This window comes from Manis pentadactyla, chromosome 14 (genome assembly GCF_030020395.1).
Source record: "Manis pentadactyla isolate mManPen7 chromosome 14, mManPen7.hap1, whole genome shotgun sequence".
NCBI lineage: Eukaryota > Metazoa > Chordata > Mammalia > Pholidota > Manidae > Manis > Manis pentadactyla.
Window position 1 is genome coordinate 83,909,582 of NC_080032.1, and position 27,424 is coordinate 83,937,005.

The window sequence follows — 27,424 nt, forward strand, 5'->3', positions numbered from 1 at the left end:
AGTGGTCTCAGATCACTCACACACTCACACACACACTCACACACACACACACACACACACACACACACACACACACACACACCACTAGTGGTCTCTGATCCCCTGGCCAAGTTTCCTTTGATATCCTCCATGGATTTACTAGTTTTCAGTCTCCTTTGCTGCACAGAAAACTGCACTGTATATTCACTATATTATTTAAATGACATAATTTACAATACTCTTTCTACCCCTGGAATAATCCCTGATTAACGATGTGCTGGTCTGCTGTGGTCTTACCATGAATGAGCGGCGGGGAGCAGGAGCTTGCTGTCACACCAGGTCACGTTTGAAGATCGGGGGCCCGGCATTCCCCACGCCTCTCAGTCCCGACCGCCCCTCCCTGGATGGCAGCCCTCAGGTAACAGCTCCATTGTGGACCCTTTTCTTCTCCCTCAAGGTCCTGATGTGGTTGAATGACCTCGGCCTTTTCGGCGCTTCTGCCGCTCCCTTCTGGACACCCTGGTTTGTGGGATGAGCTCTACTCCCAGCTTCTCCCCGCCCTCCAGCTGCTCCTGAGGAGCCCCTGTGACTCTCCCAGAGCGAAGGCCACCTTGCTGTGGGCTTCATCACCTGCCTAAAGCACCTACACATTGCAGAAAGCACTTCACACGGCAGAGCTCCGATCCTGGGAATCAGTCCACATTTTATTTTACAGCACATTCCTGTAAGTTCCTGCATTTCCAAGGTAACCAGATCACATTCAGGTTAGCACTGCTGGTAACAAAATACAAACACCCTGGCTTCAAAAACAAGATAGGATGATACCCATGAACACTTCTTTCCCTTTAATACCGCAGAGACAATTCATCACAAAAATAAGATCACATGCCTTTTACAATCCAGTGTAAAGGCATATATATCATTTATGTTAAGATTAAACCATTTGGGACATAAAATCAGAAGAGGCTCAAAGCTTAAGATACCTAAAATTTCCCCCCATGCCATCTCTCTCTTCTAACCGCCTGTTGGCACATTCAGCATCAATGCCATGGGAAGAGAGGGACAGAGGGAAGCAGGGGATCGTTTAACTCCAAAATTCATGGCTTTGTAGGCTACTTCTGTAAAAACTACTTAACCTGACATTCCAAAAAGAGTTCATATTAACAAGGGACGGCAAGTCTGGAAGCACCTGGAGAAAACTCCAGTCACTGATGGGAAATATAAGCTGCAGACATTTCACAAAAATGGAAAACTGTATCACATCCATAACAATATTAAGTTCTGAAAATGCACTTTCACTTTACTGTGTGAAAACTGTGTGACCCATGTTCTGGTTTTGAATCCATTCAGAAAATCAGCTGTACTTTCATCTGCAACATTTCCTATAGGCTACCTTACATCACTACCATCTAAGTGCAGCTGACCAAAATCCCCAACACTTGAAAAACATCTGAAGCCAAACTGAGCTATAATGGAGACTAGAACGAATCCGGTAGGAGAACATTCAGTTGTGTGAGAAAACAAGAAGTTAGATCTGTTTGGGTCTTTTTCCTAGATACAAAATAGTGTCACAAAATGTTTTGGACCCGGGTCCAACACGGCTGGAATGATAAGTTATTGAAAATGCAAGCCACCTCCCCACCCAGAAAGACAGAGTGCTTATCAGCACGGTTCTCCTAGAAGTTCAATGTGCTTTAGTATAATTATCAATTAATTGCATAATTAAGCACATGATTCAGAGTATGCTCAGCCTTATTGTTAATTCCAGTGACTAAAGAGTCCCTGACACTTGCTACCAAGAAATTTTTGAGTTCTGATCAGATTATGAATGACACTGACACTCATATTTGCTGACTCCAAAAGAAATACCACCCCTTTCAGGGCTGAAAAATATGATGGAAGAGGGAATAAGATACTTGTTAGGAAAGCCACCAAAGATCTTATGAAAAACCAGAGCCAGTGTGTACTGTACAACCCCTAAGGAAAGCCCCCAGTGGCAGGGTGAAAGAGCGGATCAATGACGTTTTTGAAGCCAGAGTGGCTTGTAGCTAACTAGTTGCCTAACAGTAAATTCATAGTAAAATGCAGGATAAGTCAACATATAGCCAAGGTTTACATTATATCTAGAAATATGTTTTATGCTTTAAAAAAAATTGCAATGCACTCCAAAAAATGTTTTCAGATAATTCATGTACAACAGAAGGCACTGTTATCCGCATAAATCCATTGATTCTGCATGGCAAAAACCTGAGACGTGCAACTCATTTCAATCTTCTAAAACCACCTTGGTCATTCATCCTTTGGAGAATATGGTTTGTCCTTTTCAGTCCAATGGTTTTTTTTTTTCCTTTAATTTCATACATTTACAGTAGCTGCTTGAAGTATATTATTTCAGGGTGAGAAAGGTCCAAGGGGAATGGGGAGCAGATGAGAGTGTCGCCCGATGCCAGGCGGCAGCTGGCACAGCCGCCGGGAAGCAGCGCCCTCCTTGCCTCCCCGACCCTCACCTTCGCCTGGCGAAGCACAACGTTCCCGCGACGTGGTCGGCCGAGGTGCCTCCCCCTCAGTTGCTGCCGGGCATAGTCCCAAAGTTAAATGCAGAGAGGACGCCTTTGTTTTCAAAGGTGAAGCCTCCTTGCTGCTCAATCTTCTTCTTTGCCTCTGTCGTTTGCCAAAGGAAAGAGGGGGAAAAAAAAGAGTATTTAAGGAGACAAAGTTGGAAACAACCTCAAAGGAGCCAGGTTGCTTCCTTGCCCGAGGAAAGACTGTGACTCACGCACGCATCGTATGAGCCATTCCGCCCAGCTGAACATTAGGCCCGAGTCAGGAAGTCGTTATGTTTACTATCACAGAAAGACGGGTTGCTAAAAAGGAGCCAAATCAAACAAGCCTCAAAGTCGGCTTCTACCAGCTCACGAGCCTCGTCCGCCAGGAGCGCTGGAACAGACTGCGCGGGTCTGAACACCTGTGTGTCTGTGCAGAAGGACCCGGGTTCTAAACTCAAGATGCCTATTCCATGTTTCCTCCTAAAATATTTTTGTCATTGTAAAATGATTTTTTAGGCGTGACCACAATAATGTCTGCATAATTTCTCCAGTTTAAAAACTGAAAATCATTATTGCCAACACAGAAAGCCCAACAAATAGAAATGGAGAGCTTTCACTTCATGGACACGAGCTCCAGTCAGGAACCCGTGGGTGCCTTTGGTTCTGCCTGTGGTTCAGATGTGTGGGTGGGTAATCCCCTGACTGAGTCCCCCTCGGTAAGGCTCATCCCAACCTTTACATCCTACCTCCGGCTCCAAAACAGGGTAAGGATGTGAATAATGGTAGCACTAAGACACATATTAACACAGTGTTACAGAGCTAAGGTACCATGAATGATTAAAAAGATCACACAATGATAATTCCTTATTACCTTGAAAGTTTGGCTTCTAACAATTTTAAAAACAGTATTTAGGTGCCACAAGACTCAATAAACAAGGCTGACTAGTGGCACTGACACACGCATTCCGGTCTGGAAATCCCACCGGCTGACCTGCCACCGTCCTCCGGTGCTCGGCCAGCGTGTACACCTCCTGCAGCGCCGTCCTCTGATCCTCGCTGAGCGGGGCCACCAACAGCTGGTACCAGGCAGCATCCCGATTCTGCACGGCTGTTGCATTTTGGAGGCGTGGGGGAGGAGGAGGAAGAAAAAATAAGGGAGCCCAGTGACAATTATTATTTCAAAGAAGGGCAGGGACACGATCAAGTCACAATGAAATGACTGCAGAGTGTAAGAGACAGAGTACAGCACTTTAACACACACAAGGGGATGGAACTTGCCAGCAAAGGATGGCTTCTGAGGACCCGCTCAGTATCCGACTACGTGGGGCTATCGGAGGAAGGCCAGGGCCCTGCACCTCTCTGCTTCGCCTAGCTCTCCGCCTCCTTCACCACCCCCGCTCTTCTTCCTGCAGTTTTACTGTGAATGCTCCCTAAAATCCGGGTCTGGGGAAATACCCGTTCTCGTTTGTTAGCTTTCCCCTGGGACCCATACCACCCACAGCTTCAGCGTCACCCCTACACCAAGGACTCAATTCGTACCCTGTGCACAGCCACTCCCTAAGCCTCCCAGACTCTTCTATATGTGCAGCTGGCCTCAAACTCAGCACAACTAAAACCAAATTTGACATTTTATCTCCCAAACTCTACCTCCGCATTTCCATCACTAGTTCTATCAATTAACCGCCGTGAATCCCTAACACCTCTAACCATGCCCTCTCCACATCCAATCCTCCACTGCTTTCCTGAAGTCTTTCGCCCCTATGCTTCTCGCCACCAAATGCCATCTTCCCACTCCAGGGCCCTATAACTCCTAAGCTAATAACCTCCTAACACTTGGTTGGTTCTGTGTCTAGGCCCACACCCCCAGTTCTTCACACACATTGCTACGATTACTTCCCCTAAAGAACTACCATGTCCCCAAGGTCACCTCCGTACAGGAAAACATTCACTGTCTCACAGTAACACTCCGGTGGAACAGGATAGGACGACCTCAGGCCAGAAGTAAGGTTGCTGCAATTCGGTCCCATTTTATTACCTCACAGAGACTTTAAGCAGTGGTCCCCATGCTGCTCCAAAGCTCGGTGCCTATCACTTGAGGAGCGTTTTCAAAATATATATCCTGAGATCCCACCCAAGACCTAAAAGGTCCCTGCCGATCATGAAACCCAAATCTGGAAGGCGTGCTTGGAGCACTCCTCCATGGTCCCGTCTTCACGTTTATGCTCTTATTTCCCCATGCTTTGAAAAAGATTCCCCGAACTCTACCTCTGTCTAGTTCTTGCTAAATTTCAGTAAAACACAGATGGTTACATCTTCACTAATGGGCTTTGTAACGCCACTACGAATGCCAATACATTATACTAGCATTGCCTTGTTGGAAATATTTTATTCACAAGGATGTTCACTTTAAATTGCTTGTAACAGCAGAAAACCTGGAAATTCTCTTAAATGTCTATCAGTGGAAATAAATTATGATACTGCCATAGAAATATTATGCAACTAAAACAAATGATCTGTATTAGTGGGATTTTTCATTCTGATTTATTTGTAATGATTTTCCAAATATTTCCATTGGTTTATTACTTATTTTTAATTCTGTAAATTTTCCATTTACATCTCTCATTTTTATACTTGGTTATTGGTCTTACTCATTTGTAGGCCTCTATAAACTGTGGATCTTAAGCCTATGAAATGTATGTCACAAATATTTTCTCCCAATCTTTTATGAGTCCTTTAACTGAATTTATAACATCCTTTGCTGTACAAAATTGGCATACTGCCTATGTATAAAAAGTGTCTCTCTCATGGCAGCTGGACTCTGTGCCCCTTCACATGGGAATCAGGAATTGACAAATTTATGGCCATAATTTTTAGGCAACATATGCAAGGTGCTTCATACATTTCTGTAAAATTTATATTTAGATGCTCAATCTAAGTAGACACTCTTGCCTGAATTACTCTTGTAAGGATAACGTGCAGGCTCACCTGCCACCTTACACCCATGAGGGCTGCTGGGATGGGGGATGGATGTGCCATTTGCTAGTCTCTCTCATTTTGTGCATATTTGGGGATTTCTATAATAACAATACATTTTAAAAGGAATCTAAACCAGTTTTAGGCAGATCCCAAGACAACTTCTAACAGGAGGAAATGAAGAAAGAGTTTAGACAAAATATCTGAAGATTCAGGGAGGAAAGATTTACTTAGCAGAGCTTGTGTAAAAAACTGATATTCATCCACACTGCTGTCAAGGTCAAGAGGAGTACTAAATCCCTCAAGGGCCGTTTCTTCCAGGACTTCTTCATCCCAGTCGCCATCGTCTTCCTCCTCATCTTGGTCTCTTCCACTACTGGACTGCATCGCTTGAGCAGTTACATTCGTCTCATCTTCGTCACTTGAGAGCTCCTCTGTGGACCCATTAAGTATTTAAAAGGAATCAGAACACGTAAGGACAAAATATAAAATTCCATGAAGAAAACAAAAATTATAAAATGACACTCTGGAAGCAGAAAAACTGTTGCATAATTTTATGTGAAATTACAAAATTAATCTTCATCTTTACTATAGTTTACTAAATTGAAAATTACTTTATCCTCCTCACTGAAAACAATTTCCAACCACCCCAAATCGGGAGCCCGGGTAAGCAGTGCACTGTTTTGCTATGTCTGCCTCACATTCATTAACATAAAAAACATTATTTAACTATAGATGCCCAAGTTAATTTTTTTCCCAAAAGAAAAGATATGAAATGTGCCATCAGTGCCCATGTTTTAAATAACAATGACCTCCCACTGAGAATTTGGGTCTCTTAATTAACTAAGTGGGTAGAAGTGCTGATATGAAGTCATTTCTGTTAACAGAAAGAAAAATAGAGAAATACAAGGAAAAACGGTTAGCCACATATGGGCTGAAAAACTGAAGGCTGAATCGTGTATCACCATGGATTATGTGCCTATTTTCAGGGCTGGTCTGTTCCAAGCAGTGAGCCAGTATTGTAAATAACCAGAAAATAGTAAATGTAAAACAAAATCAACCTAAGAGGAAAAACCTAGAGTAAACCCAAACTATGCAGTATTAATCACAACCCAGTTCTATAAAACACACCATATACTAAAGCATCTGGATTAAACTGCAAGGTAGTTTTAGGAGTAAGGCAAGAAATGATACAGATATGGCAAAGATATAATTAGAAAGATAGCAAGAAATATCTTTGCTAGCTAAGCATTCTATGCTTCAGTAAGAAATTCAATAGGAAAGTCTGGAATATTACTAGAAAACTTTCCCTCAAGTCATATTAGTTATAAGTCAATAGTGAGCAAAGCAACAGAGAAAGAGAACATTACACTGACAAAGAAAAAAAAATCTATAATTGCTGGCATACACTTAGAAAAAAAGTTCTAGTGCAGAAGCATTATTGCAAACACAGAATTCAGAAAAACAAATTTGATTAGAGGTTGTATTTTGTGCTGCAGGTGGGGAGGAGCACCACCATTCCTTGTACTCGAACAAACTGCACACACCAGTGAAATGCAAAATGTTTTAAACCTACACATGCTTAAATCGTAGAATTGAGCATCAAAAATAGAGTTTTCCAGGAAAAGTTCTGATTCTTCTCAGTTAAACAAGTATCTGCTTTTAACCAGAGGAGGTAAAACTCCATTTGGAGTTGGGAAAGTTACTTCCTGGGCCCTAGCAAGTAGATTTGCAGTATCATTAAATAAAACAAAGTTCCAGTATTCTTGATTCTAACAATCTTATTCCGTCTCTTGACTGAGAAAATCACCTTCACTTATGTACTTTATTCTAAGTTTAATATTTAAGGCACAATATCTCCCAATTATAATTTGTGATGATGAGTCACCTAAGAACCATTACACACAAAAATCAGGCACCATCCACTGCAGCCCTGTCCTGACCCTTCTGCTTCAATCTAATGGTTCACCTAATTCACAGCCGCTGCCTTCACTGGGACTGCTTGGCACAGGCAAGAAAATGAAATACAGTGTGGCTCACGTAGTGTCAAGACCATTTGATTATATTATAAACATATCTCCTGGGGTGTAAAAACATTCATTAGGCTCAAAATAAACCTTTTAAGTGTCAAAATGTGAACAAATCTAAATTTACATCCCGTGATATAATTAATTCAACCGAACTCAAAAAAGTTGTTTGCTAAATGTGCAACAGGCCAAAGAATGTAAATCAGTTTAGTGACTCCAAATGGACTAAAATTCAAATTAAATGCATGCTCAGATAAAGATCAATTTTAGCACTCACTGCAATTATAAGACTTTACCGTTTTCCTCCGTATCAGCTTTCTCTGCTTTTGAGCGGTCTTCCCGGTTTACCAACTGTCTAGTAGCACAGACCTGCTTCAGGCCAAGGAAGAGGAAAAGAATGGAGGGCACAATCTGCCCCACCACGGCATCTACTGCAGGAGGCCGATTCTGCAACTCCAAGAGGATACTCAGTCCTATTATACACATCTTCCGGTCATGATGCCTACAAATCATAAGGGGGAAAAAAGTGCCAAATATTATCTTCAAAAACCTATGGGAGTCTACAACTAATATGGTGAATCTTGCTGTAATATCAACTCATGATTAATATAAATGTTACATCTGGGCCTTGGCGTAACAATTTTTATTAAAGCAGGGAATCCTGTATTTGACAGCATGAAGTTCCTATCCAATAGAGAAAAGGAAGAGCCCCTTAGGCTTGGTCTTCATTAGCCTGGCCGGCAAGGTTTCTTGGCACACACAGCGTACACTAACCCAAGGTGTCAAAAGCTATTTCAAAAACTCAACATCTAACAAGCTGAATTTAATGGGTATAAGCAAATCTATTAAATATCCTCTGCTATAACACAGGATAAGGAAAATTTAATTCCTAAAGGAAAAATTTGACCAATATATATTACACACATTTTTCGACTAAATGTTTCTTCTAAGTTGTTCAAAACTAAAAATATTAAGAAGGAAAAGGCTGCTATATGGGTAAAACACTCTTACAATTCCAGGCATGAACAAAAAACTAAGTGGCAGTGATTCAATGTGTTTAAAATGAGAGTAACAGAATCAAACCCAGTGATGACCGTCTTACAAGCTTCTGTCCGTCTTCACATGCACACTGCTGGCTGACTCACTCACATCACGAAGGCCCTAGCAGCCTGCTGCCACAGGACCTGTCGTCCAGCTGCGGCTCTCTCATCCCCGGAGCCCCTAACTAACGAGTAGCAGTCACTGGACGTCAACAGGGTCACAGCAGGACAGATGATGATCGAGCAGGGCCCAGAACAATCTAAGGAAGCACAAGCCACCGTGCCCAGTCTGAGCGATCGCCGAGGTGGCTGCCCGCCTCTGCCCACCTCGGGAAAGCTGCAGATAGATGCTAACCGAAAGATGAGCACAGCAACTGCATAAACATGGACGACAGACCTCTACCTCCAAATCCTCATCTGGTATAACTTTAAGCACATTTCTTTTTCAAGTATGTTCTTCCTTTCAGGCCCTTAATAGGAACTCTAAATCAGGAACTAATTCAAGTCTCCTACAAGTAGGAAAAGTAGAATACACACAGCAGCTGTGGACATGCTGCCCCATTGCTAGTCCACCATGCTAATTCAGGCCCGTCACCTACCCGCCACTCAGCAGGGTCCTAACTACCTCCTGCTGGAAGTCTTTTACCCTCAGCAAATTCCTCTAAATGATATCTTACAAGACTTAAAAATAACACTAGTTACTTCTAATGGCTTAAACAAACTAATTCAGCTCAAATTTTAGCATAATACAGTCCCTGGTAAGTGTGGGTCACTTGAAGCAGACATCTAACTTGGGATCTCACTTTTCCTAGGTTTGAACACTAGGAGAGGGATTCACATAAGGCCAACCTCTCCTCGCAGGGCAGCGCCTGGGCCACAGCCAGCAGTCCTGCTCACACCTGAGAACAGGCTCCCTTGAGATCTGCAGAGCTCCGCATCCTGGGGCAGAACAGTGTACCTTCATCAGACTGCTACCCTCCTTCGAAACCCGGCTCCTTTTAGAATGTCTTTACCCAGAGACACTTAATAGTCATGCAACTGCAACGGGCACTTAATTCTTGTTGCCTAGAGCTTCAACAATACACACAAGTCAAAAACAAGTGGAGAAGGACTCTACCATCCTGAAACCATTCTTAATTCTCTAAAAATTAAAATTACGTTAACAGTACAGTAAAAATAACTCTTAAGATATGAAAATCACCTTACTATATGCTACTATATGTACATATCAAAGTCAACTTTCCAGGAACAGAAATGCAGTATAAAATCCAAAAGACACATACCCAAGAAAACAGTCTGTATCATTCATCCACTGATTTATAAACTGAACAGTTACGGGTCCAGGATTGTGAGGCAACCTAATTCGCTCTAAAGTATGCAGGAGCAACTCAGGGCTGTAGTATAAGGCGGCGATTGCGACCTGGAGACACATGGTGCGGAGCTCACTCGTTTTCACCCCTCGAGTTAGTCTCTCCAAAACAAGTTCAACAAAGAGTGGAATGCACTGCAGGGAAAAAGAAAGCAGAGAGTCAGCCATAAACAGAGAAACAAGTCACTTTCGTAGAAAGCTGAAGGTCGGTAAAGACTGCTGTCAATAAATTGATACTCTTAATGACATAAAGACTTCTGATTATTTAGATCATTTTTAGAATCATTAAACAAATATATATTCTCATAAAAACCCAGAGATTAAACAGACAAAGAGGTTCTAAAACGGTGCCAGGAGACCTTCCTCTTTCAGTGCTGATTACAGTTAGTTGAAGATTGTCCCACAAGAATCCACCCTCAAATAGGGCAACAATCCAAATGCAGACTCGGCCACTTCCATGTTGAAGGTAAAAATGACCAGGGTGCAATTTTCTTTGATAAATCAAGCTGGAAATAAATGAATAGGACTGAGAATAAGCATGATGTGATCACAATTTCTCTGGGGAAAGAAAAATCTTTGAAGTCACAGAGAGAAGATGTACAGCAAGGTGACTACACTAATATTACTGTATTGTATATTTGAAAGTTGCTAAGAGAGTCAATCTTAAAAGTTCTCATCAAAAGGAAAAAAATTTTGTAACTATGTGTGGTGATGGATGTTAACTAGACTTAATGTCATGATCATTTCACAGCATATACATATCAAATCATTATGTTGTACACCTGAAACTTCTATAATGATATATATGTCAACTATATTGCAATAAAATTAAAAAAGGAAAATTTCTGTTGGTATAAGTAAAAGACTGATGGGAAAACGGTGGACTTTGCAGATTAAAATAAAATCACTGACTCTAATTCTAAAGTGCAGTACTGATTAATTTATTTTATTAGTAGTAATTTCAATTAAAAGGAATGGGCTGAAATGTTTTGTGTAAGATAAAATTCTGAGGTCTTAATATAAACTCATTTTAAAATTAAACTTTAAAAATCAAGGTTTCAGGGAGAATGAGATCAACAGGCAGAGGATGGAGGGTTTTTAGGGCAGTGAAAATACTCTGCATGTTGCTATAATGGTGTATACAGGTCATAATACATTTGTCCAAACCCATAAAGTGTGCAATCCCTGGGAATGTACCCTAGTGTAAACTGTGGGCTCTGCATGTCAGTGATGCATCCTTGCAGGTTCATCAATTGTAACCAATATACCATCCAGTGGAGATGTTGATAATGGAAGAGGCTGTGTATATATGGGGTGTAAGGAGTACATGGGAAATTTCTGTGTCTTCTGCTCAATTTTGCTGTGAACATATCTAACTGCTCTAAAAAATACAGTCTATTAAAAAATAACCAGCATTTCATGTAGGAATTTAAGAGCTAAATTTAAAATTTTCTCTTTAGTAGGCCCAACTATAAATATATTACAATCAGCAGAATACTAGCCTTGTTTAGGATAATACTAAAATCAAAACACATGACTGCATGTGGTACTTTTAAGATTGAGATTTTATAAAGAGATGACTAGTTTGACTAACGCTACTGATTTCTTCTCATATTCTGATACAGAGCATTCAGTGTTCTGAGTTAATAACACAAAACATTTGCATATAGGCTACATTAAAAATTATTACCATGGCCAATTACTGTAAATCAATAAAGCCACAAGAAGTAAACTAAGCTTAAAATGCTCTTTTTGAGATGCTTTAATAATAACATTTCACTTTAACAAATACTTACAATTACATGCAAAGTCATTAAGAATACAAGGCAACTCTGAGGTTTTAAAACTAAAAGTATTCCTTTATATTATATTAAAATAAAATCAACTATGGGGACTCAGTATGCAGAATATATCTATATTACTATTAAGTGATTTTCAGGATATAATATTAACATACAGAAACAAGAGAAATACAAGAAAGTATATGAACTCCATGCAAATGATTTAGTTAAATTAGATGAAATGATAAATTCCTAGAAAGGTGCAATCTACTGAAATGGACTCAAATAGAAATATTAATAGACCCATAACAAATAGAGATTGAATTAGTAATTTTAAAGCTACCCACCAAAAAAAGGTTCAGGTACAGATGGCTTCACTGCTAAATTCTACCAAACATTTAAAGAATACCAACATTCACAAACTCTTCCAGAAAAAAAAAAAAAAAAAAAAAAACAGAAGAAGGAGCACTTCCCAGTTTATTCTAGGAGGCCAGCATCACTCTGACACCAAAGCCAGACAACCAAAGATAACACAAGAAAAAAATACAGATTGATACCTGGTATGAATATAACAAAAATACTTCTAAAAAGATACCGCCTAACTGAATCTGGACATACATAAAAAGGGTCACATTCCCTGGATAAGTAAGGAATGTAAGGTTGAATTAACACCTGAAAATCAAATAACGCAATACACCCTATCAACAGATTAAAGGACAAAAACACATGATCATCTCAATATATGTAGAAAAAGCATGACAAAAACACCCAACAAACTAGGAATAGACGAGAGCTCCCGCAACCTGGTAAAAGGCATCTAAGAAAAATCACAGCTAACGTCAGACTTAATGGTGAAAAGGAATGCTTTCCCCTTCAGATCAGGAACAAGACAAGACACCTCTTTCCACATCTATCAGACACTGCACTGGAAGTTCTAGCCAAGGCAACCAGGCAGGAAAAATAAAATGAAAAGCTCTAGATTGGAAAGGTAAAACCCTACTTGCAGATGACATGACCTTGTACATAGACAATCCTAAGAAATTCACTGAAACTCTATTAAAACTATTAAGTTTGGCAGAGTTGCAGGATGCAAAATAAATATACCCAAAAAATTATATTTCCAAACACAGGCAATAAGTAACTTGAAAATAAAATTAATAAAACAATTCCATTTATAATAGCATTTATAAAAAACTAAAATACTTAGGCATATTTTAACAAAAGAACTATAAAATTATACTCTGAAACTACAAAAAAATTTTTTAAGAAACTAAAAATGACCTAAATAAAAGGACATTCCATGTACAAGGATTGAAAGACTACGTATTCTTAAAATGGCAATACTTCCCCAACTGATCTACAGATTGAGTACAATGTCTAACAATCCCAGATGGCTTCTTGCTGAAATTGACAAGGTGATCCTAAAAATAAATGTTTTTTTTTGAATTTACCTTTTTTTTATTATAGAAAAATATATGTAACATAAAATTTACAACTTTATTTTTAAGTGTACAGTTCTATGCATTAAGTATATTCACACTGTTGTGGAATTATCATTATCATCCATCTCCAGAACCTTTTTCGTCTTCTCCAATTCAAATTGTGTTCCCCTAAAACACTAACTCCCCACTCACTCCTCTCCTCATCCATTGTCAACCACCTTTCTGGTTTCTGTCTCAATGAATTTATTGCTATAAGTACCTCATGTAAGTGGAATCACACAGTATTTGCTCTTTTATGACTGACTTATTTCATTTAATGTAAGTCCTCAAGGTTCATCCATGTTGAAACATTTGTCAGAACGTCCTTCCTTTTTAAGGCTAAGTAATATTCCATTGTACATCTATACCACATTTTGTTTTCACATCCATCATTGATGAACACGTAGCTCACATCTGCTTTTAGGCCACTAGGAATAATGCCGTTGGGAGCACAGGTGTACAAATATTTCTTCAAGACCCTTTTTTCAACTTTTGAGTATATATCCAGAAGTGAGATTGCTGGATCATATAGTAATTCTATGTTTAATTTTTCAAGCAATTGACATATTGTTTTCTATGGTGGTTGTACCACTTTATATTCCCACCAGCAATGCACAAGGGCTCCAATTTCTCTACATTCATGCCACCAGTTGTTGCTTTCTAAAGATTTTATTCTTTCGTTTTGATAATAGCTATCTTAATGGGTATGAAGTGGTATCTCATTGTGTTTTGATTTGTATTTCCCTAGTGATTAGTGATGGTGAATATTTTTTCATGTGTCATTTGTGTTGTTCTTGGACCATCTGTGATCTTATTTGGAGAAATGTTTACTCAAGGTCTTTGCCTATTTTTTGAGTTATTTATTTTTTGTTGTTAATTAAAGGAGTTCTTTATATATTCTGGATATTAATCACTTGTCAGACACATGATTTGCAAATATATTCTCCCACTCTGTGGGTTACATTTTCACTCTATTGATAGTGTCCTTTGATGTAGAAAATTTTTTTATTTTGACAGAACCCAATATACCCATTTTTTTCTTTTTTGCCTGTGTTTTTATAGTGTCATATTCAAGAAATAATTGCCAAATCTAATATCATCAAGCTTTCTCTATGACTTCTAAGAGTTTTATCATTTTAGCTAATACATTTAGGTCTTTCACCCATTTTGAGTTAATGATCCTAAAATTTATATGGATTTTAATGGTCCATGTGGTCATGGTTTAGGTCAATGGTTCAATGGTTTCATATGGTCAAACAATTCAGAATATCCAAAACAATCTTGCAGAAGATAACTGGAAGATTCAACCTTCCTAATTTCAAAATTTACCACAAGCCTCAGTAATAAAGACAGTATAGACCCAGGCTGAAGATTAAAAAAAAAAAAATTAACCAAATAGAATGAGAACCCAGAAATAAATCCTCACATTTATAGTCAATTGATTTGACAAGGTTGCCAAGACAATTCAACGGGCAAGAAATAGTTTTTTCAAGAAATGATAGTGTGAGACAACTTGATATCCACATGCAAAATAATGAGATTGGCCCCCTTCTTCATACCATATACGAAAATCAACTCAAAATGAATTAAAGACCTAAATATTAGAGTTAAAACTATAGAACTTAAAGAAAACTGAGAGAAATCTTTGTGAACTTGGATTTAACAATGGTTTCTTAAATATAACACAAACCACAAACAACAAAAAAAAAGATACAGGACATCACCAAAACAAAACTTTTGTGCTTCAAAGGACATCATCAAGAAAATGAAAACACAACCCACAAACTGGGAGCACATTTTTGCAAATTATATGCTTGAATTTAGAATATATAAAGAACTACAACTATTAGACAAATAACCCAGTTAAGAATGGGCAAAGGATCTGAATAGGCATTTCTCAAGAAAAGATAACAAATGGCCACATGAAAAGATGCTCAACATTGTTAGTCATCAAGGAAATGCAAATCAAACCACAACACACCATGACCCACCTACTAAGAAGGCTCTGACAAAAAGGTCAATAAAGAGAGTGTTAGTGAGTGTAGACAAACCGGAACCTTCATGCACGGCCGGCAGGAATGAGAAGCGGTGCAGCTGCTTTACAGAACAGTTCAGCAGGTCCTCAAATGGAGAGACACGGAATTACCACTCAACATATACCGAGAGAAATGAAAATGTGTTCATGCAAAAATTTGCATACAAGTGTTCATAACAGTATTATTCATAATAGCTAAAGAGTGGAAATGATCCAAACGTCCATCAATGGATGAATAACTAAAATAAATGGGATATATCCATACAATGGAGTATTTGGCAATAAAAAGAAATGAAGTACTGGTACATGCTATACTACATGAATGACACCTTAAAGCATTATGCTAAGTGAGAGAAGTCATCCACAAAGGACCACACGATTCCATTGATATGAAATGTCTAGAACAGGCAAATCTATAGAGAAAGAAAATAGAATGGTTGCCTAGGGCTGAAGGGTATGTTCAGGGAAAAGAAGTGACTACTAACAGGTACAGAGTGTGGCGGGGATAGTGATAAAATGTTCTAAAATTGATTATGGTAATAGCTGCACAATTCTGTGAATATATTAAAAAATACTGAACTATACACTCTAAGTGGGTAAACTGAATGATATATGACCTATATGTCTACAAAGCCATTACAAAAAAATTACAAGGAGCAAACATTACAGAACTGAAAGAAAAAAGAGAGAATTTCACAACTTGAATACTTCCACTCTTCTCAGTAATTGAGTATCATACCACAAACTGAATTAATTGCATCAAAGATTGAATTAATCTTACTGAAAATTTATACTACTTTTCAGGTTGTGAAGACAAACTGCTTTTTTTTCCACAGTATTCTTTATTTCTGGTTAAAAAATACCCAGATGGGAGTTATTTCAACAACATAAACATAAACAAAGGGAAACTGCAAACCTCTGGCAATCCATTTGAATAGCATTTACACATTTTTCTCTTTCATGATTTCCTTGATAGTCCCTTAAGTTATTACATATTTTTCTGTGCATCTCTTTCTCAGGGAGAATGCAAGGTGCAGTTTTCAAACTGCACAGGTATTTGTCACTTAAATGGGATTTCTAACAGTAAGCATAAACTATAGACTATCTTTTTAATTTTCCGTCATAATATTTTAAAAATACTAATTGGGCATGTAAATTTTGAATATAAACATCAAGCATGAAGTTTTCCATAACTATGTTACCTGATCAATTCCTTTTCCTTTGCACTGAAGAATGATGACCTCAAGAAGTTTGGCTGCATGACATTCTGCATCTTCTCCTGCGTCTCCACACAGTACCTACAATAATCACAACTGAGCTTGGCAGTGAGCGCCACTGCACAGAATTTAATCAAGTCCACGTGAAGCAAATATCACATAAAAATTCAGCCATTAGAATCATAGCTTTGCTTGCTCTGTAAGCTTACCTTGCCGACACAAAGAGGGAAGGTCACAACAAAGTCCATCTATTGCCTTTATCTATTCTAATTTCTTGTAAGAATAATTCAACTCTACGATAATAAAGTAGGCTATTAAATTAACTGTCTAGATAAATGAAGCTTCCCTTTAAAAACAAAAGAAAATCAAAATAAAATAAAATAACCTTTTTAAACAATGAACAAACCTTACACGTCTCTATTCCTTTTGAATTCTTGTCTATATGCACCCACTTTTTCATAATAAGCATATTTAGCATTACACATCTTTTAATTTCCTCACATGAATTTTGTAATTAGCAATATTTCCCAGGAAGGTTATAACCATTTAGGACATACAATATTACAGTAGACAAATACAACAGAGTTTACCAGACTGTTCCAGTATTGTCCATTTTGTATTTTCACTACTATAAATGAATCTACAATGCAATGTTCATACATAAAATTTGGAATTTGGTTGCCTTATAATAAGGTTCCCAAAAGAGAGATCCATTGAGTAATTTGAAATTACTTAATTTCTATATTTGAAATTAAGAAATACGGAAAAATTACTAAGAGTTAAGACATAAGAAAAAGAACACACTTAACCTAAAGAATAAAAACAGAAAATTAGAAATATAGACAAAAAGAGGTAATAAAAACAAAAAACAGAATCACTGAAAAGAAGACTTAATGGAGTAAACAACTTTTGTCAAAATTATTTTTGGAATGCAAAGAAGTTAAATTTTACAAAATTACTGGAAAGCAGACGTAAGTGCAGATAAAGGAGAGATTAAAAATAAGAGAATACTGTGGAGGAATAATAATAAGAGAATACTATATATTTGAAAACTTAAATTGTATAATTTCCTAGACAAGTACAACTTAAGAACACTAAATTAAAAAGAACTTCCAGATAAAGAGGACAGATTGAACATTCTCCTTTAATTTTATTCCTTCCCCACAAGCGATTACAATGATAGTAAAGAGATTTTAGAGGCATACATCCACAAACACAAAGAAAAGGAAAAAAGAAACAGCTATAAAATTTTGGAAGCTAAGCTGGGGAACAGATGGATCAGTGAGTGAATCATAAGCAGGTAGAAGGCAAATCCAAGAATCAACCATATTTACACAAACTTAAAATTCTACCTCTAGATAGTGTATGTAGATCTAGATTCTAATGCGAATGGGCTCTGGAAACAGAATGCCTTGGTTAACATCCCAGCTCGGCCACTCACTATCTGTGCTTTTAGAAAAACTAACCTCTTTGTCTCACTATTCCCACCTATAAAAGGAGTATAAGAATAGACTTACATCATGGGGTTGTATGATACAGGAAGAAAAAAATCACTTTTCCCAAAATTGCATTTACTTGGTTTTTCTGTTTGTTGACTTCAGGCTCCCCTACCCTCTACCCCCCTCAAAAAGGAGAAGAAACTAAATATATTTCAGTAATTTAAAAAATGGGCTCTGGAGCCAGATTACCTGAGTTCAAATACTTATGTGACTCAGGACAAAAGTGGCGGACAGTCTTAAGCATGACACACAATACGAAATTTTCAAGTTAAGATTCCAAGCTCCATTTGAAAATACAAAATGACAAACATATGTTGATGAAGACAATACAGAAATAAATGTAATAGGAAACAAAGTGAAAAATATCTTGAAGTAAAACAAATATTATAAGCACCACAATGACAATTGACCAGGACATGCTTACCTTTCTACACATTGTAAAAAGTATTTCTAAATGCTTTGGATTTGAAAGTAAAGTATTTGTGTCTATTGTCACATAATTATGCAGGAGAGGCATCATGTCTGGAAAAAAAATTTAAAACCCCAATGACACTTGAGTAACAGGAGTAGAAATAAATTATTCCCACTGAAACCACATCTCTATGGCACCCACACATTACTTCCCTTATAACCACAAATTGCTAGAAACAGAAGTGATAAATCTGCCCTTTTTGTAGATGAGGAAAATGAGAAAATTAAAACGCTCGTTTATTACAGTGTTGTTCTGAATTTCCTTCTTTTTCTCCACAGCCCTCACCACCTTCTGCTGTACTGTGTATTTTCCTGCTTGTCCGTGTCTTCCCCACCTTCCCTCCTCCACGCAACTAGAATCCAAGTGCCAGAAGAACATGCATTATTTTGTCCACTGCTACCTCGCTGAGCTTAGAACGCTGCTTGGAATACAGTCAGTATTCAGAGAATACGGAATTAATGTATGGACATAAGCACTGGTTGCAAACGAAGTTACAAGAGGGAATAACAGTGTCACTCCTGCTGTCTATATTCCTAGAGCTGAGAAACACTACTGTGCACTACCCTTCAGTCAACAGGGAATTAATTTTCTTATTAGTACTGGAATCATGTTTGTGCTTATGTTGAGTTTCAAAGGAAATAATATCTAGGCACAGAAAAGCAAAACTATTTGGTCAAAACCATACCTGTAAAGTATTCGAAAGAATCCTGCTGAAAAACCTCATATAATATACCTAGAAGCTGCCACATCTGAGGAGAAATGCCATGGCAGGTTAAACTATATGCCAGTGAAAGAATTTCTTCATAGAATTCTAGGAAGAAGAAAATCTCTGGTTAGAATGCTAGCAAATAGCAACAATTAAACACAAACACCACCCAGGAGAGGATTCCAGCTACCCTCACACACGTTCCTCCCGTATCTAACGTACTTTCTGAGAATCCCTTACTCAGTAGTCACATCTTCTGCTACATATATTTGTACCTTCCTTTTCTTACCAAGACCTGCACCCCACCTGAACTCAAAACAAGGCCAAGAATTGTTTTTGCCAAACTTACCTATAATACTGAAAAAAATATTTCTTTTACATATCATAATATATAAGATATAGTTTATACTTATAAAATCATATTAGAAATGGATACAAGAAGGAACAGATCACCGTATTTCAAACACAGGACTTCTAACTGACAAATAATTAATATTCTTTGAATAGCTTACTTAAAGCTAAGTTAAAATATCTTCCTGTCTCACATACTTTTACAAACTATATACTGGACAATATTTTGTCAATTTACAAAACTTTTAAGTGCATACTGTATTTTTAAATTTACCTTAAGACAATTATACCCATGATAACAGGTAAGAGTGCAAAGGGCATGTTCTTGTATTTGCACATATATTTGTCAAAAAAAAAATTATATCTAAGCCCACAATCAAAAAGCACAAACGTCAATATAAAAATTTCAAATAATGCCTACCATGTCACTGAGCAAAAAATTTAACTTCAAGGTTTTTGTTTTCTCTTACTAAAATGAACTAATATTTATCCTGGAAGCCTGAATAACGTTTTTTTCAGTAATGCTATTTAAAACTTAATACATTCATTCAATGACTCTGTAACATCTTACTACGTTAATAGACAGTGACTGCACTGGGGGGGCTGAGGACTTGATAATATGGGCAAATGCTGAACCACTGTGCTGTGTATTTGAAACCATTGTAAGATTGTATATCAACAACGCTAGTAAAAAAAGAAAAAATGCATTCAAAAGCTAGTAATACAGATAGCTTCCTTATTGAAAGTAAAATAAGACGGAAATCACAGATAATGGGAAATAATTTGTTACTTAAGACAATCACTTGAGAAAAAACAAATCATCTGAATATAAAGTTTGGGTGATGAGAGAAGGGCAGCAAATACCTCTTCCCATTGGAAGCCTAAACATGAAAAGGGGCCCGGTAGTTCTTTTCACGACCTTGACAGCTATGGCATGTATGCACGACCTGACCACTCAGACGCTCAAGACCAGGACTCTGGGATTTGAGGGAGAAACTAAAAGACACAGAGCTGTTACAGATGTTCTGTGGCTGTGCTGGAGTCTGGGCTGCAGTGGATGGCAGGCTGAGACCTGGTTTTCACAAAGGCAGCAGTGGCCTCCTAAGCAGACCATTTCCGTGGCAGAATCCTGACTGGCTTCCCCTGGATTCCGTTAACTACTAAATATCCTTCCGCTAAATTCCACTCAGGCTTACACTGACTACAAGTTATTTCGATCGTTTGCAACCAAGAAGACTGGCTGTTAGAATGGCATGGCTTTACTAACTTGGACTTCCTGTGTAAGATAAAGCAGGTGAAGCTGTAATAGCTAAGCCCAGCTTCTAATATTAAATGAACTTTTATGACTAAATTAGCAATGAAAATGGACAAAGGAAGGAAGGAAAGTGAGACAATGGAAAGAAACTCGACTATGGACATAAATGAGGTCAAGCTGCTGAGGCAGGGGTCCTAGAATAACAGATTCTGCCCACGACATCTTCCAGAACAGGTTTGGTTTATTTTAATCCAAGATCCTATATGGCCACGTATCGCTTCAAAAAGGGCCATTAACACTACATGCATCACAGCTAAAAACAAGAGAGATCCTGTTTAGGACTAAGGATAGGGTATGAGAGGAGACAAATAATTGGAACCCTAGCTTTCCCCTCTGCCCACTGCACCCCAAAAACAGGCCCTTTTCCCTTTCTTAATGGTCTGATGTTCTAATTGCTCAAATCAAATAGCTGGTAGAGGTGGATGACAGACAGTTGGTATAAGCTATTCCTCTTTGCCTTCCTTCAGTTTTCCTCCTCAACATTACTTTAAATCTAAATGGAGAATTTCCAGTTACAAAATCTTCCATGAGTAAGGACATCAGTGAATATATTCTTTTTTCGCTTATCAGCATCTCTGTGACCAAACCAAAGTTTGAGAACTATGGCTTTACAGCAATTCGAAAGTAAGGAGGAAACATCCTAGACTGAGCGCAAGATAATCCACGGAGATGGGAGCAGAACGTATTGGAACACTTTACATATATTCAATCTCATCCGTTACACCTCTATTCTTAGGTATGTAAATGTATATGCATACTGTGTATTGCCTATAAATACATATTCAAATATTATTCACATATAGTAGCAGTACATGCTCTATTTTTACTAATGTTACGAATAATACAAAGTCTGGAGACAACTGCTCATAAGCACTAACATGCTTTGCTTCCACCTTTCTGTCTGCACGCTACATGGGTTGCATCTCCCTCCTGCCCACGTGACGTGGGTCTGGCACCTCCAAAATGCTTGGATACTACAAAAAAGTAGCCCCTCTACAGACTGCCATCAGTTGGTAACATTCGACATTAGTTACTGATTCTATTCAAAAGTCAGACACTGTGACAGATAACAGAACAATGATTTCACACTTCTGACAGGCCATCTGCCTATCATTTCACATTTTCCAATCCCAGATTAATGTCAAATCACCTGAACTTCATCCCAGTTCCTTCTTCCTAAACATGTAAAATTTTTAATTCTGTCCTTTAAAAACTCCAAGACCGAAAATTCTTAATTGGATATATTAACCTTATCTCTAAATGAAAATACAGATATCTAACATTAGAAACTATATCCCAAAATTAAAGGGAATGTGTGCTTCTTTCTCAAAAGTGTCCATCTTGTTGAATTTGAAGGGCTAAATACTGCACTTTCAGTTCATCAAATTAAAAAATATTCTCAATTTACCTTTGCCTCTGCCTCTGTACTCACCAATTACATGTTTCTGCAAAACAAGATCAATGATCTGTAGACAGATAGACTCTAACTGCTGCATAACCTAAAGAAAAATTTTAAACATTTAGTTTAAAATTCATCATTACAACCCTTGTATTAATCTAGAAGTTCAGTATTATCCCAATAAAAATATCAATAGGACTATTCTTGGGAGGAGAAATTGGCAAGTTAATCCTAAACTTCCTGTGAAAAATGAAAAATGCAAGAATAATCTGAAAAGCAGACTAATGATAGAAGTGGGAATTAAATCAATAATAACTTTGCAAATTAAGTTAGTTCCTCACCTTGTATTTTATACCAAAGTAAATTCCTAATGTATCAAAGATTTCAATGTGAAGACTTACTCCATAAAAATACTAGAAGAAATAAAAAGACTTTGTGTATGACCCTGAAGAGGCGAAATAACTCAAAACCAGAAACTAGAAATAAATACATTGGACCATTTGATTTGCAAAAATTAAAAATTTCTACATAGGGCAGGGGAAAGTCAAAGATAAACGCAAAGTTGAGTTGAATAGTTTCAAATGGTATCACAGAGATCAAATTCCCCTCACATGAAATCAAATCAACAGAAGGCAAAGGTTATAAAAAAGAAATATCAATGAGCTTAAGCTTATAATGAGATGTTCCTTCTAATACATGACAAGAGTACAAGTTCTAAGTGCAAGATCAACGCTTCTCACCCTTCGGACTGACACTGACCTGGAAGCACGGGGCTGGAAGAGGCCTGCTGTGCGGTGGCCTGGGGGGTTTAAGTCGGCACATACTATGAAGGCCGGGTGAGTAATAGCCTCCACCTGCCTCATACGTACATCCTTTGACCCACAATTCCACTTCAAGGAATATGCCCTCTAGACTTATGATTATATATGCAAAATGACATGTAAAAAGTCATTCATTGCAGACTTGATTGTGATTAGTCAAAAAATGTCCCCTTAACAAGGGACAGTTAAACTACAGTGATTAATGAAGGACTGGTTGTATAAATCTGACATATCATACAAAGGGTTGTTATGCCACTATTAAAAATATCTAATTTTATTGACTAATGTGGAAGGATCACCAAAATATTAAGTAAAAAATGGCAGATGAAAACTGCAATCGATTGTTTTCATAAAAGAAAAATATACACACTCAGCGTTACAATATTATAACAGAAAAACCTCTGGAAGGATGCAAAAAGCCTGGGCAAGGAGCTGTCTCCCCGAGGGCAATGAGCCGACCGCGGAGCCAAGTGGGAAGCTGAAATTTCACTGGATGCCTTTTGAATTTTTCAACATTTTTTCGAAACAAGTAAACATTTATGTTCGTCACGGGTGGAAAGACAAGTACCAAATGATTTCCCTCATTTGTGGAGTACAACAACAAAGCAAAACTGAAGGAACAAAGCAGCAGCAGACTCCCAGACTCCAAGAAGGGACTAGGGGTTACAAAACAGAAGGGGTGGGGGAGGGCGAAGGGGATTGAGAGGCATTATGATTAACACACAAAAATAATGTAGGGGGAGCACTGAGAAGGCAGTATGGCACAGAGAAGACAAGTAGTGACTCTACAGCACCTTACTATGCTGATGGACGGTGACTGCAATGGGGTGGGGGGGGACTTGATAATATGGGTGGATGTTAGAACCACGATGCTGTTCATGTGAAACCTTCAGAAAATTGCATATCAATGATACCTATACTTCTACAAAATACAGTTGACCCTTGAAAAATGCAGGGGTAAGGGGTGCAGACACCTGCACAAAAATCTGCTTATAATTTTTGACTCCTTAGAAACTTTACTACTGGCCTACTGCTGACAGGAAGCCTTGCCAATAATGTAAACAACCAACATACATTTTGCATGTTATTTGTATTATACCCTGCATCCTTAAAGAAAGCTAAAGCAAAAAAACTCATGACATTTTCCATTTAAGTATCTTCTTTCAACTTTTGAGTATTCTTTGCATATTCAGCTTAAACTGCTGAATTAAAATGGTCCAAAATTTTCCAGTATAAAAATTATTTGAAACCATTAAGCAAAACTGAATGTGCTTAAGTATCTAGTTTCTTTTTTCATTTCTAATTTTGTTCTTTATACATTAAGTATTTGTACACGTATTCATACGTGTGTGATTTTCTTCCTCTTCAGGAAATGCTGTTTCCAAAGTTCGCTTTTAATAAGCCAAAGGTCAAAATCATAGGACAGGCAGTGAGGAGACCCAGATTTCAGTCCTTGTTTTGCTCTGATTACCTATGACTTTCATAAAGCCAAGTAGCTGAAAATCAAGTTCTCCACCTGTAGGTAAGGAAGCTGGGCCTGATCAGTGCTCAATTTCAACCCACGTCTCCTTTGATAATCCAGTAAGTTCCCATGGCTCCTTTAACTTTATTTGAAATTTAAAATAAACTTAATTCAAGACTAAAAAAATTTTTAAAAAAAGATAACAAGCTGTTTTGTTTTCAAACTCATCCTGCTGCTCAATCTAGTACTGCCCATCCACACACACACACGTGGGAAAACTAAGTCCCTTCAAACTTCAAATACAAGCCCTACAAATGAAGTGAACGAGTTATCCTTAAGTGTACTTGGAGTTTCATTTGGAACATCTCACTGTTCCCTAGAGGTCCATGCAGTTTGAACAGTACAAAAATAAAATAAGATAACAAATACGGAAATAAAAATTCATGTTAAACCTGTTAGGTAAAGAAAGGCCTGCCCGGGAGAATAAGGAACCCTTTTTAAGACTCTGGTAATCTCCCATTGGTATGTGATAAACACTGGATAAAATATTGGATAAACAAGGGTTTAAGAGTGCTATTTACAGACCCCACACCTGCTTCCTAAGTCCCACTGTGCATAACAAGAGCCTCCAATCAAGTCGACTTGTGCTCATATGAGTGATGAACACAAACCTAACTTGAGTTAAGCAGAGGCTACGTGATGCTTGGGGAGGACAGCAGTGGGTATAAGTGGGGATAAACTGATACGTTATCAGAATAATCTGACTGCAAACTCAAAACTCTGTGGCCATGCACAAGTCTCTTGATACTACAGGAACTTTGTTTTCCACTTCTGTAAAAAGACACTGCCATTATCTGCTCTATCTCATGGTGACATCAGTAAGATTCTATCCCCTACTGGACATGAAAGCACTTGGTAACTGTCAGCACAAATTCTTGTCCAAGTACTGTCCTGGAATTCAGTTTAGAAAATATTGTATTTCAAGTTCCTCCCTTCTATTCTCAAGATATTTGTTACATTGGAATTTTGGTCCATTATTTAATGTTGGCCACTGTGACTGACTGGCTACCACTCTGTCAACAACTATGGATTCTGGTAACACAGAGCTCATTTCTTACTCGGTTTGACATTCCACAAACACCTAGCCTGGCACATAGCAGATGTGATAACTAAACCCAGCTTGGCACAAAGGGATTCACCATAACACTTTACAACCATGTGTAGTGCTTCCCCCTCAATCATTTTAATATTTTTCTTTAAAACTTGAAGGTAATTTTTGAAATCTAGCAACATAACTAAGTAACAATTTAAACATCAAGACGCTAAAACTCATGCCCATTGGTAATACAAATTTCAGTTTATGTTACTATAATGATACAATAAAACACAAAGAAATCCTACCTCTTTATGATCTTCTACAACTGTCAAGACAGTATCAATGGTATGTAAAATTCCCATGGCCATTACAGTTTTGTCTTCAATCTCCTCATATTCGTCGCTTTGCAGAACTTTGCCAAATATCTCAGCCTAAGAAAACAACATAAACATATTCAACAGTTAGCGCTGTCACACCTGCCCCTCACTACTGAGTCAGCCAACGGCAGGGTCACACAGCTCAACGTCAGCATTGCTCAATCTTTAAGTTATACACATTTTGCTGAGTGAATCAAGGATAGAACCTGTCATGTTTTAAACAGAGCCGTTTGTGTTTTTGCTGGTCACGAGTGAGGAATGTACCATAACTATTACAATCAGATAGCTAATATTTAACTTGTAGTGGTCATTAAACAGATAAACCCCAAATCTAGGAAAACTGAAATCCAATAAAATTCAAATGAAAGACTTGATAGATTTAGAAGATAAAGTCAAGGCATCACCTAGAAAATGAAGCAAAAAAAAAAGACGCGGAAGACAGGCGAGAAAAGGTAAGGAAATTAGAGAGCTCACTCCTGGCCCAATATTTCACATCAAAGCTACAGAACAGAAAAAAATGGCAGGGAGAAATTCATCAAAGAAGAAACATAAAAAATTGCCCAGAACTGAAGTAAATGAGTTTCTGGATTCAAAGCCCAGAAAATGAAAATTTAGGAGGCTCATCAAGGCACATCAGTATGAAATCTCAGAATACTACAGATGAAAAGAGATGATCCTAATGTTATTAGAGTAAGTCTAATTAACTATAGAAACTAACAACTCTCAGAACTTTCAGAGCAAATGATTTTTTTTTTATTAAAGAACCACTGATATGCAATCTTATGAATGTTTCACATGAACAACATTGTGGTTTCAACACTCACCCATTATCATCAAGTCTAGAGTAAATGTTCTTATATTAATACTAGTTACATATAAAACTTAACTCCAAATATTATATTTAACTTATTTAAATCATTCAAAGTTTTTACACCAAACTAATATAAAACTTTGCCCAGTCTTACCAAATGCTGGGTCATATCAACAGCAATTGAGGCTACTTCTTGACTGTATTCACATATCATCTTCTGGATAACATTAGTAACATCATCATTTTCTGTCTCTCTAACAATGTGCAAGAGCTCCTGCATAATAGGCCTCACGTGCGGCTTCATATATTCCTTAGCTAAGGATAAATAAAACAAACCAAATCATTCACAGGTAGTACAAGGAATTAACTTGGTCACAAAGTGAAATGACACAAGATAATAGGTTCTAGACAGATATTTGCCCTGTAGTAAGTTACAAAGCTGTACCAAAATCATCACCAATATATCAACTTTCCCATGAGTAACACAGGGATCATCAGTCTGCACAGGAAAGAACAGTCCAGCCCAAAATGCCAATGGCCCCCGCTGAGAAATTCTAATTACACGTGTGCTTTGTCATCAGCGTAACTTACAGAACATGGATATGGTACTGGGATACAGGATAAGGAATGACGCAGTCCCTGATGCCCTGCCCCGCCCCGTCCCTGC

The 27,424-nt window shown here is 37.9% G+C and overlaps 1 protein-coding gene across 2 annotated transcripts in view; it reads right to left on the bottom strand.

The window, feature by feature from the left end:
• Nucleotides 1–662: 662 nt before the first annotated feature.
• IPO8 (importin 8) overlaps nt 663–27,424 on the bottom strand; it is a 60,722-nt gene continuing 33,960 nt past the window's right edge. The window contains exons 15-25 of one of the 2 annotated variants that reach the window (XM_036889369.2): nt 26,912–27,072; nt 25,875–26,000; nt 22,200–22,290; nt 19,105–19,230; nt 18,372–18,469; nt 16,434–16,529; nt 9,849–10,069; nt 7,822–8,027; nt 5,729–5,932; nt 3,517–3,633; nt 663–2,640 (exon numbers count right to left, since the gene is read on the bottom strand). In XM_036889369.2, coding sequence (XP_036745264.2) covers nt 2,543–2,640; nt 3,517–3,633; nt 5,729–5,932; nt 7,822–8,027; nt 9,849–10,069; nt 16,434–16,529; nt 18,372–18,469; nt 19,105–19,230; nt 22,200–22,290; nt 25,875–26,000; nt 26,912–27,072 — 1,544 coding nt within the window. In that variant the 3' untranslated portion in view covers nt 663–2,542. The remainder of the gene's footprint in view (nt 2,641–3,516; nt 3,634–5,728; nt 5,933–7,821; nt 8,028–9,848; nt 10,070–16,433; nt 16,530–18,371; nt 18,470–19,104; nt 19,231–22,199; nt 22,291–25,874; nt 26,001–26,911; nt 27,073–27,424) is intronic. The other variant, XM_036889371.2, reaches the window with a different exon arrangement.